This window comes from Zalophus californianus, chromosome 4 (genome assembly GCF_009762305.2).
Source record: "Zalophus californianus isolate mZalCal1 chromosome 4, mZalCal1.pri.v2, whole genome shotgun sequence".
NCBI lineage: Eukaryota > Metazoa > Chordata > Mammalia > Carnivora > Otariidae > Zalophus > Zalophus californianus.
In genome coordinates this window covers 99132132-99145447 of record NC_045598.1, presented here as the reverse complement: position 1 = coordinate 99145447, position 13316 = coordinate 99132132, and the positions used below count along the sequence as shown (strand labels likewise).

The 13316-nt window shown below is 35.0% G+C and overlaps 1 protein-coding gene across 1 annotated transcript in view; it reads right to left on the bottom strand.

The window, feature by feature from the left end:
- Positions 1-13316, bottom strand: part of MAN1A2 (mannosidase alpha class 1A member 2) — a 198932-nt gene that overhangs the window by 92762 nt on the left and 92854 nt on the right. Inside the window, exon 6 of the mRNA XM_027599147.2 lies at positions 6845-6939. Within this exon, the coding sequence (XP_027454948.1) occupies positions 6845-6939 (95 nt within the window). The remainder of the gene's footprint in view (positions 1-6844; positions 6940-13316) is intronic.

The following is a 13316-nucleotide window of genomic DNA, read 5'->3' as shown; positions in this document are numbered from 1 at the left end:
AAATTTTAAAATACCATTTTATAGCATTTTTAAAAAGATTTTATTTATTTTGAGAGAGACAGCAAGAAAACAAGCAGGGGTGGGGGGGCAGAGGGAGAGAGAGAATCTCAACCAGACTCCACTCTGAGAATGGAGCCCCACATGGGGTTCTATCTCAGGACCATGAGATCATGACCTGAGTTGAAATCGAGAGTCGAATACTTAACTGACAGCCACCCAGGTGCCCCTATAGCACTTTTAAAAACCAAGAATCCATGAATAAATCTAGCAAAAATTTTCTAATTTCTGCTCTCATTATGATCCCTGAAATCTAATAACTGAACTAGTCTCTTCTGCAGAAAAAAGTTATAACCTCCAAACAAAATACAAAATGACAATAGCCTAAAGTCTCTGGAGAATAAACAAAAGTGGTCAGATTCCAAGGACAGTGGAAACTAGCAAATATAGGCTAGCATGAGATTAAGTTTCACAGCTTTTATCCCAAAGTCAAAGCCCATACAGGCAGAACAGTGAAAATCTGATAGAAAACTTGTAGGTAGTCTTTCTGTCTTAAAGAATCAGAAGCCAGTTTTTGCAGCAATTACAGCTCCTGAAAAAAGAGGAAGAAATAATCCTGGGGAGGAGAGAGAGCAAGAGAGAGGAACCCCTAGTTCTGTAATATGAACTCTATGTCTCTGACTGCCATGTGAATCGTGAATGCTTGAAAACAAGACTCAAAGCAAGCCAGTTAAAGATAAAGAAATGAAATGAATTGAGACACTGAAGTTTGAATCCAAAAAGAAGTTAAATGACTACTTAATCTCAATCTCAATCTCTCTCTCTCTCACAAACACACACCCCCCTGAGAAAATTATAACAGAATCCAGAATTTCCATAACAAAACTTCCAGAATGTCCAGGATTCATTAAAAATGTTACCTAGCCTCAAGCAAAAGATAATCAACTTAGACCAATTCCAAGATTACCCAGTTGTTAGAAATACTAAGACTTTAGGCCAGGTATCCAAGTATACTTCATGAAATATAGAAAATATGTTCACAGTGAATGAAGACAGAAAATCTCTATCTCAGAAACAGTACGAGTCAGATCAAAATTCTAAAGATTCTACTAGATGGGCTTAAGAGCAGATAAGAGCAACATAGGAAAGAGTCAGTGAACATGAAGATAGATTAATGGACATTATTCAGTCTGAAGACAATAAAAAAAAAAAGATTGAAAAATATAAACAAAGGCTTCGGGGACCTGTGAGACAGAAATAAAAATTCTGAAATATGGGTTAATGAGATTCAGAAGGAGATATAATGGGGCAGAAAAAAACATTTGAAGAATGGCCAAAATTTTACCACTATATGTAGTGAAAGACCTAAACATTCAGATTCAACATACTCATGAGCAAAGCCTTAGGAGGACACAGAAGGAACAACAACAACAACAACAAAAACAGAAAGGAAATTTTCTAAGGTACATCTTAATCAAAATGCTGAAAACCAAGAAAAAGAAAAGAAAATCTTAAAAGTATTCAGAGGGGGGGAAAAGACAATATGTACACACACACACACACACACACACACACACACACACACACACACACACACGACGACAATTATTTAAATTCTGACTTATCAAACAATGGAAAACAGAGAGAGAAACAATGTTTTTAAAGCACAGAAAGAAAAAGTCATCAATCAAAAGTTTAACATTCACTAAAAAAAATCCTTTAAGAATAATGCAAAGTAAAAACTTTTTCAAAGACATACAGTGAGAATTCACTCCTTAGGGATGAGCACTACAAGAAATGCTAACTAAAGTTCTTCAGGCTGAAATGAAGTGGTACCAAATTAAAGGTCAGATCTTCAAAGAGAAATGAAGAGCACTGGCTATAGTAACCCCCTGGGTAAATACTAGAATATTATTCCCCTCAATTCTATAAAGTAAATAGGCCTGTTTAAGCCAATATTTTAACAATGTATTTTGAGATTTAGAGTGTAGTATATGCAATTCACCTCCCAACTATGACATATAAAAGGATGGGAGAGAGGAATTAAATGAACAGGTATGGCTGAAATATTACTGTACATGACTAGTACAATATTAACTCTGTTAAATGAAAAATTAACTATGTACAGTGTAATTTCTATATCAACCACCCCAAAAATGTATTAAGTAAAAACACTAATAAATAAAGGAGAATTCTAAAACATTTACCAATTCAAAAGTTAGGACAAAAGAAATGAAGGAAAAACAGAGAACTTAAATTAGACTGCATCAGTAATTACATTACATGTTAACGGTCTAGTATTTTCATACTGGCAAAATCCAACTCATGCTGTCTCCAAAAGGACTAAAATTATGATACAGTTAGGTTGAAAATTAAAAGGATACACCATAAAAGCAGTAAGCATAAGAAAGGGGGAGTAGCTATATTAACATCTAATAAAACAAACTCCCAAGTAAAAATATTACCAGAGATGAAGAGGGGCACATCATAATAATAAAAGGTTGAAGTCATCAGAAAGATGTATCATAAATATGTAAGTAAGTACCTAAAAGTAAAGCTTCAAAATACAGGAAGCAAAAATCTTACAGAAATAAAGAAGACAACTACACAATCATAACTGGAAATAGTTTAATACTTCATCTCAGCAACTCATAAAAAAGTATATCATTAATTAACTTCATTAAGCTAATTAATTAAAAATCAGGAAAGACAGCTAAACAACACCATCAACTAGCTTAACCTAATATTTATAAAACATTACCCCACCAACTGCAGAATACAGATTCAAGTGTATTTGCCAAAAAAGACCACATGCTGAGCCATAAACAAGCACAAGAGATTTAAATGGATTTAAGTTATACAGAGTATCCTTTATGATCACAATTAAATTAAATTAGAAATCAAAGCAATAAGATACCTAAGGGGTGCCTGGGTGGCTCAGTTGGTTAAGTGCCTGCCTTCAGCTCAGGTCACAATCTTGGGGTCCTGGTAATGAGCCCCATGTCAGGCTCCCTGCTCAGCAGGGAGTCTGCTTCTCCATATTCCCTCTGCCCCTCCTCCCCCCACAACCCTACGCTCGTGCAGGCACATGCGTGCGCTCTCTCTCTCTCTCTCTCTCAAATAAATAAAATCTTTAAAAAAAAAAAAGATACCTAAGAAATCTCCCTGATTCTAAAATTTGGCAAATTAAACAACACAATTAGAAATAACTGATTTGTCATAGAAGATATCCTAAGGAAAATTATAAAATATTTTAAATAAGTAATAATGAAAAAAAAAACATATTTAAATATCTGGGATGTACCCAAAGCAGTCATTAGAGGGAAAAAATTCTTATAGAAAAAGAAAATAGATAAGCAAAAAAATAAATTTTTTTGTAAGTAAAATTCTTACAGAAAAAAATGCTCATTAGAGTAAAAAGAAAAATATGAAAATCAGACCTAGAGTTCCAATGTAAAAAGCTCTAAAAAGAGCTAAATAACTCTAAGGAAAAGGAAGGAAAAAGTAAAAATAATGAAACAGAAAACATAATAGTTAATGTTACTAAATGCAGCTAAAGACAAATGTTAGTTCTTTGAAAAGATTAACAAAATTGATAAATGACGACCTAGATTGATAAAATGAGAAAACAAATTACCATTATCAGGAATGAATGAAGGATTATCACTACAAAGCCCAGAAACATGAAAGGCATAAGAAAATAAATATGTACAACTGCACACCAAAAACTCTGGTAACTTCCATGAAATGGAGAAATTCCTTAAGAATACTATTAACTAAAACTGACACAAAATGAAAATAAAATCTGAACAGCAATATATATATATATTATATATACATATATGAAAGTTGAATGTTATTAAAAACCTTCCCACAGGGGTACCTGGGTGGCTCAGTCATTAAGCATCTGCCTTCGGCTCAGGTCATGATCCCAGGGTCCTGGGATCGAGCTCCGCATCAGGCTCCCTGCTTGGCAGGAAGCCTGCTTCTCCCTCTCCCCACTCCCCCTGCTTGTGTTCCCTCTCTCGGTGTCTCTCCGTGTCAAATAAATAAATAAAATCTTTAAAAAAAAAAAAAAAAACCTACCCACAAAGCTAATTTTCAGCCCAGATAGTTGCTTAGGTGAATCTATCAAACGTTTAAGAAGTATCACCAATATAACACAGATGCTTTCAGAAAACAAAAGGGACTATTTTCCACTTCATTTTATGAAGGCAGATAACTCTAATACCAAATAAAATAATATAAATATAAAAAGGATAATACATTATGGCCAAGGACTATCCCAGGAATTCAAAGTTGGTTTAACATTTTAAAAGTTGGTTTAACATTTGAAAATCTAACAAGTAATTTACCACATTAACAGAACAAAGGTGAAAAATGTTATCATCTCTACAGATGAAGAAAAACAGTATGTGGCAATATTCAACACCCATTCATGATAAAAACTCTAAGTGAAATAGGAAGAGAACAGAACGTCCTGAACCTGGCAAAGGCAACTGATGAAAAATCTACCACTAACACCATACTTGAAATTTTTTTAAAAGCATATTACAAAAAACTTTAATGGAAATCTAGAAGACTTATAAAATATCAATGGAGACAATCTTTTTAACAAAAATTATAAACTCAAAAGTTGTAAGATTTGAATATATAAAAATGTAAAGCTTATGAATAAAAATTATAAATAAAGCAAAAAAAGCACATCTAAATGTCCAATATATTTATGAAAAGGATGTTCAAATTCACTAGCCAGAAAAAAGAAATGAAGATAACAATGAGTAAACTTTAGAGTTATCAGTCTATCAAAAATTAAACAGAACTACACCTGCAGACATTTAGGTATCTCACCCATTGTAGGTAGAAATATGATGAACTACAGTCTTTTTGGAAAACATTTTGGGAATACTGCATATACCCTTTGACCCAGCAATCCCAAACTCGAGAATAAAAAGACATAGAGTCTCTGATCCAGCAATCATATTCTTGAGAATCAGAGAAAAGTCCCCATTATACAAAGACATATATAATAGGATACTACTATAACAATGTTTATGTTAGCAAAATAATGGAAACAAATACCACTGACATGGAAATGATGGAATCAATTACGTATAACCTATGAAAGAGCATTATAGCCAATGTATGATAGTACGTTTCACTATGTAGTTATCGCAAACACTGATTTAGAGCTTTATCAGGTGATGTGGAAGAGTACTTCCAGGAAATACTATTGAGTGAGAAAAATAAGAGATACAAAAGCAAGCATCCAAAAACCCATACAAAATTTTAAAGCTGCACCAGAACATGTTTGTGTTTCTGTATGCTGTATCATATCGTAGAAGATAAATAAGCCTGGGTGTTAACAGGGGTTGGCTTTCAGGCAGCAAGAGAGGAGGAAAGTATGTGTAAGACATCGGCAGACCTCAACCAAAAGAGAAAGAAAAAAAACTTTGAAAAAATAGGTAAATAATTATATTTGTGATCTATAAACTCAAATAAAGTATGTATTTGTATGAATATATATGCAGAAGTGAAATGAAAATTAAGTTTATAAAAATGTTCAAGACATGATTGTTGAGTATCTTTCTACTTTCATCTCAATAGGAGTTTGAAGTTTTGTGGTTTAAGCTAGATTTTTTTTCCACAGAGACAAAAAGAAGAAGTCCTGCATTCTTTCTTCATCTCAGAATTAAATTTTAAATTAATTAAATTTATTATGTAAGAAAGTTATAGGATACTGACAATGGTACTGAAGGAAACATCAGAAAATCTGTCATAAAACTAAGGAATGAGAACAGGTGCATACACATCATTTGGCCATTTCCTTCAGTGCAGGTTGCTTTGGAGCTCCAGCTGCCTTATTCCCCTCGCAAGGAGGTAATATACATTACATATAGTGCATGAAACTGGAGAAGAATAAAGTTAAATTTAATGTTCAGTATTAAATACTAATTTCTCAATGTAAATCTAAATTCTATAAAACTCTCCATTACAAAGAAATGACTAAAATAGATTAGTTTTTTCAAATAATTTATGTCACAGAATCACAACTCCAGAAAAATAAATTCTCCTAACTTTCATTCTAAAGGGCCTGCAGGCAAGGAGAGTAAGTATCAAATTTTCATGTAATTCCCAAGCTCCAACATTAAGAGAAGTAATAAATTTCATTTGGAGAAAAACCTAAGTGGCAAAATTTCAGTCAGCATAAATTATTTCAATGCAAGTTAAATATGCTGACATTATTCAAAATTTTTAATATTAATTGTATATCTCTGCATGATTTAAAGTTATCCAAAAAATTTTTTCATCTGTTTCTAAGTGAAACCAGTATTTTCTATCAAAATGAAACAAAGTGCAAAGAATGTTGAGTTCACTTTGAACTTCAATAGTACAAATACCATAAGGACCCTATCTATAGTCAACATCATGAATTATGTCTTCCCTATCATTCAGCAATGGGAAGCCCTGATTTTAAGGCATATTTGTGTTCCATTTTGACTTAGAAGAAGATCAACAGGTAGTGTACAAAAAATTAGAGAGGGAAAGCACTCTGAATCCATTAGAGCATGAAATGGAAATGAATAAGCAAATAAAAGAAACAAACAGGTGAGAAAAAAATAGACTTGGAGGAACTGGAATACAGTTAAGGCCAGTGAACTGTGGCAAAGTAAAGAACTTAATAAAAAAAAAAAAAGGAATGCTTTAAAGAAATATATTTCTGAATATATAGAGAAAAAAACAATTTAAGTCTTAGAAAGTATGGTGGGGAGAGATCATTAATTTCTAACATTAAGTTAATCTAATTCTTTCAGAACAGGAATAATCATACAAAGATAAAATTTACCTTTTCAGATTCACCATTGCCCAAGGAATCCCAGTAGGCGTGTTAAAGGCAGGAAGGAGTTTCTCAGCCAGTTGAACTGCTTTAATCTTGAATATCTGAGGTCAAAACACAAAAATATTTTTTATAAAAAAAAAAATTATAGCCACCCATTCATAAATTACAGCCATTATCATTTGCTGATCTCTCACAGGATGCATACTACAGGGAAGAAGTCCAAGGGGGGGAAATGGCATCTCTTTAGTATCACGTAGCATACAGCAATCAGAGAAAATGTTTTTAAGCTGGATACTGAGGAAAACTACCAGTGTGTAATGTCCTGAAATTATAATTACTGAAAGGGAAGGATATGGTTTAGGTGTTAATATTATCTGTATTTTCAAATGGCAAAAGTCTTAGAGAAAACGTCAGGTTACAAAAAATCCATACAATGGTATATAAGCTTAGTACAAATATTAAAGCAAAAAGATGCAACCCAATTTGGATAAATGTCCTTGAATTACTATAGGCATGTTTATGTCTCAACATTTTCCATCAAGGTTTGTCCACATTATTAAAAAGAAAAGGTTTGAGTTCACAATCCAAGTTTACTTGGAGAGTAATAAATGCTTCACCCCTCAGTCCCAATTACTGTTATTCTGGGTACCAAAACAATAAATTGCCTTAGTATCAGTGGTTTCCAAACTTTTAAAATCATGTACTACTACCAAAATATACACAGTAAAATTTCTAATATTCTTAGCATATCCAAATAGGCTTGTGTATCCCACTTTGGAGACTGTTGACTTAGAGGCTCTAAACTGAAACTGGGTCATAATATCCCATTAGGAAAAGCAGTATGTTCTCCTCTATGCTTCAAGCCTATCTTTTCTCAAATTGATTTCAAACTGATTGATCAGATACTTAAGCTCCCATCTTTTCACTGCAGTCAACTGTTGTTGATAAAATATTATTAGATCCTTCAAATAAATAAGTAGTTGACAGTCTGGAACAGATCAAAAGTTCTACACTGAGGTTACATTAAACAAAGCATCCCAACATTACTGGGGGTAGAAGATATTAGAAATATGTGCAAGCTGACAAAGAAATATGATGCTGTTTTGCAAGATTCCTTAAATGAGGCAAAACCTTTTAGCAGAACTTTTAATTAGATATTCTCCTACTTCCAACAATTTACCATTTCCTTGAATACCTACTTTGACACAAAGGTCTCAATGAAAAATGTAACAATTTAAGATTAAAGTTTTAATAATTTTCTCATATTCATCTCATTAATTCAGAAAAGCAAATGTAAACTGTTCTCTCCATATTAACATTTATGTTAGAAAAGCCAAGTTACATTATATAGTGAACAGCAGTACTGCTTGTGTTTACCACGAAGACAAAGGGACTAAGTTCTTACCTAATATTAGTATCATGGATTTATTAATCACACATTTTTATATTACATCTTTTCTACATATAAAAACTAATAGTCGAGGGCGCCTGGGTGGCTCAGTTGTTAAGCGTCTGCCTTTGGCTCAGGTCATGATCCCAGGATCCTGGGATCAAGTCCCACATCAGGCTCCCTGCTCAGCGAGAGACCTGCTTCTCCCTCTCCCCCTCCCCCTGCTTGTGTTCCTGCTCTCGCTGTGTCTCTCTGTCAAATAAATAAATAAAATCTTTAAAAAAAAAACTAATAGTCGAAATGGTAAAATGACTTACAAACATAAACACTTTCTAAGTAGAAAGCATTCTCACTGCACTTCCAGGAGTAAATTTCCAAAAGATATTTTCTAATTTTCACCTACTTTGTACTATTAATAACAGATAACATATATACTAACCAGTTATAGTACACCGTTCCCCCCAACACAACACCCTAATATTAATATCACTGAGAAAAATTTCCTTAGTGTGTTTATCTTAATTTATTCACAAATATACAAACTCTTTAATGATAAATCATAGCCCTACATAATCTATTTTCAGAAACATATTTTATAGATAGAAGCAACAGCTAATTTAAAACACATTATTTTTTGGCATGCAAAATCCAGAATGTATCAAAGTAAAAAAAAAATAAGTCTCTTTTCCAGTCCTATTCCTCAACCCCACTTTCTTCTACAATGCAAACAGCTATCAGTTTCTTAAATATCTAGTAAATATTTTGCGTTAAATCAGTTCCGTGATGTGCATGGTTCCTAGCCTTGTCACATCAAATCCTCATTTTCTGACCCTCCCAGAAATGGAAATTCTGTTACAGTTTACACACACACACACACACACACACACACACATTTTTGTCTCTGTCTCTTTCAAACATGGAATAGCATTCGCTCTATTCTGAATTTGCTTCTTTCACTTTACTGTACCTTGGAGATCTTTCCAAATCAGTCTACAAAGGTCTACCACATCCTTCTCCTTAGTGGCTGCAGAATTTCTCCTTGTATGGATATACTGGAATTTATTTAGTCAGTCCCCTACATGACAGAAATATGTTTCCAAACTATGTGACTATATAAGATAAATTCCAAAATGGGAACTGAAGTATCAATGGGCATATTCATTTGTAATTTTGACAGTTAATGCCATTTTGTCTTCCACGCGTTTTACTAATTTATATTCTTACTGGAATGTGTGAGTAGCCATTCCCCTGTGTTCTTGTTAACACAAAAGTTAGCAAACTTTTGATTGCTGCCAATCTCATGCAGGCCTCAATTTACAATGGTCCAACTTAATGATGAACACTTCACAATTTCTCAACTTTACAGTGGTGTGAAAGTGATATGCATTCAGTAGAAACCAGCTATAAATTTTTATCTTTTCCCAGGCTAGGCAGGGAACCACAGGTCCCAGTCAGCCATGGGATCATGAAGGTAAACATCCAATATAGTTCCAACCATTCTGTGCCACACAGCCATTCTGTCTTTCACTTTCAGTATAGGATTCAATAAATTACAGAGATATTCAGCACCATTATAAAATAGGCTTTGTGTTATGATTTTGCACAACTGTAGGCTAATGGAAGTGTTCTGAACACATTTAAGGTAGGCTAGGCTAAGCTATAATGCTCAGTAGATTAAGTGTATTACATGCATTTTCAATTTACAATATTTTCAACTTTAATGGGTTTATCAGGAGGTAACTCCACTGTAAGTCAAGAAAGATCTACAGTTGAAAAAGGAGACTCTGGTGTCATTTTTATTTTCATTACTTTTATTATAAATGCAGTAGATACTCAACACTCATTCAAATCTCCTTTCAAGCACACCTTCAAACACTGCAGAGGATGGAAAACTGCATAACATTTCCCAGAGTCCACTCCACCTATGGTTCAACATATGGCACAGGCATTGCCAAGCATACGTAAACACACAGTATTTGGAAGGAAGAAGTAAGGGATCTGAGGCAGTGGCCTTGCAAACATCATGGTGGAGCTATCTGATTCTTCTGTCGTGGCTCTAACGGAAGTTCTAGTGACTGGTCCCCATCTTCACGGAGACCATGTGGGCAATAAAGGCAATCGATTAGATACATGGTATGGCATGCTTGAGCATTTCTCCTGACTGCATGGTTCCAAGATATATAACAAAAAAGCTTCATGTCATGGCCCTCCCCAAGATTCAGTTAACTAGTCAGTACCCTGTAATAAATCACAAGGTAAAACAGATTCTGCCAATTTTACTACGATTCTTGATGGATAAGATGAGAGCAACTCAATTATGTATGTTTAAGAGGCTCAATAGTATTAAGACTTCTACAACATTTCAGTTAGTTACAGAAAAAACTTTTATGTGTTCAACGTCCATCATGTAAAATCTTCCAGTTATTTTTACCAGAAAAAAATGGTAGGTGATGGAACTATGCTAAAACTGGTTCTAGGTTTAAAAGAATTAGGACTGGAAGAATTATTCCTAGGTGTGGAAGAACTGGAAGAAATGGGGTTAAATGGATACAATGTGGCAAAATTACAAAAAGCTTTAAAATAAAAGCGATGAAACTTAAAGTAACATAACCGAAAACACAGAGAACCACTGCAGATTCGTGAGGAGGGATATTAGAATCCACGGGTGCTAGCTAGCAAAGGAAACAGTCAACAAAACGAAAAGACAACCGACAGAATGGGAGAAGATATTTGCAAATAACATATCAGATAAACGGCTAGTATCCAAAATCTATCCAAAACTGACTTACCAAGCTCAACACCCAAAGAACAAATAATCCAATCAAGAAATGGGCAGAAGACATGAACAGATACTTCTCCAAAGACATACAAATGGCCTACAGACACATGAAAAATGCTCAACATCACTCAGCATCAGGGAAATACAAAGCAAAACCACAATGAGATACCACTTCACACCAGTCCGAATGGCTAAAATTAACAAGTCAGGAAATGACTTGTTGATGAGGATGTGGAGAAAGGGGAACCCTGTTACACTGTTGGTGGAAATGCGAGCTGGTGCAGCCGCTCTGGAAAACAGCACGGAGGTTCCTCAAGAAGTTGAAAATAGAGCTACCCTACAACCCAGCAATTCCACTACTGGGTATTTACCCCAAAGAGACAAATGTAGTGATCCAAAGGAGCACCTGCACCCAATGTTTGTAGCACCAATGTCCACAATAGCCAAACTATGGAAAGAGCCCAGATGTTCATCGACAGATGAATGTATAAAGACAACATGGTATACAGGGGTGCCTGGGTGGCTCAGTCATTAAGCGTCTGCCTTTGGCTCAGGTCATGATCTCAGCGTCGTGGGATCGAGCCACACATCAAGCTCCTTGCTCGGTGAGAAGCCTGCTTCTCCCTCTCCCACTCCCCCTGCTTGTGTTCCCTCTCTCGCTGTGTCACTCTCTGTCAAATAATAAAATCTTTAAAAAAAAAAAAAGATGTGGTATACACACAATGGAATATTAAACAGCCATCAAAAAATGAAATCTTGCCATTTGCAATGACGTGGATGGAACTAGAGGGTATTACACTAAGCAAAATAAGTCAATCGGAGATAGACAATTATCATATGATTTCACTCATGTGGAATTTAAGAAACAAAACAGAAGTTCATAAGGAAAGAGAGAAAAAAATAAAACAAAATGAAATCAAAGAGGGAGACAAACCATAAGGGACTCTTAATCATAGGAAACAAACTGAGGGTTGCTGGAGGGGAGGGAGGTGGGTAGAGGGCATGGGGGAACTGGGTGATGGGCATTAAGGTGGGCATGTGATGTAATGAGCACTGCATATTATATAAGATTGATGAATCACTGACCTCTACATCTAAAACCAGTGATACAGTGTATGTTAATTAACTGAATTTAAATTAAAAAAAAAAGAATCCATGGGTGCTTTTGTTTTCTTTATTGAATTTAATTAGTAATGTAATACTCCTGTGCAGCCTGTTTTTAACCTAGCAGAGTTAGAATGTCGAAGTGAAGAGTTCAGAATGCTCAAATGACTCCCCATCTCATTCAGAGTAAAAGTCCTTTAAGAGGCTATATATCTTTATAAGCGATGAACCTATGACCTCTATGCCTCACTCTCTCCTTCCTTTCCCTTCCAGCAACCTACTTCAGCCCTACTAACCATTTTTGTTGTTTTCTAAGAATGCCAGTTATGCTTTTGCTTCAGTGTCCTTTCATTTGCTGTTCCTTTCAACTAAATGCTCTTTAAAAAGGCTCTCTCTTCTCCTTCAGGAGAAGCCATTCTCATGGCTCTCTCTTATCTCCTTCAGGTCTTTATACAAATGTAAACCTCGCACAAACTCCTTGACCATCTTATTTGAAACTAAAACCTTTTTATCCCCTTCCATGTTCTACTTCTCTCCTTAGTGCTTCTCAATAACAGTGAGTGTACGTGTATGTATATGTGTGTAAACACACATGTGCTCTCACATATCTACCCCATTTGTTGCCTGTTGAATGCCTGAGATTTATAATAAACAAGTAACTATCTTCTTTCTCTTCCATACCAACCCCATATCCCCAAAATGTCTGACATTAACATGCAAAGGTTTTAAGACCTTCTTAAGATATTCTACAGAAATGTTGGGATGATGACAATGATAATGACACACATATATATTAACCCATTTAATTCTCACAACAACCCAATGAGATAAATACTGTTACTCCCATTTTACAGAGTAGGAAACTGAGGTTTAAAACAAGTAAGTTGGGGCACCAGGGTGGCTCAGTCATTAGGCGTCTGCCTTCAGCTCAGGTCATGATCCCAGGGTCCTGGGATCGAGCCCCACATCGGGTTCCCCGCTCCTTGGGAAGCCTGCTTCTCCCTCTCCCACTCCCCCTGCTATGTTCCCTCTCTCACTGTGTCTCTGTCAAATAAATAAATAAAATCTTTTAAAAAAAGTAAAATAAAAAATAAAACAAGTAAGTTAATTTGACTGGTCATCCAACCAGTCAATGGTAAGGCTGAGTTTAAACCTGGGCAGTCTAGCTCCAGAGTCCATGTTCTTGCTTGACAATTTCACTAATT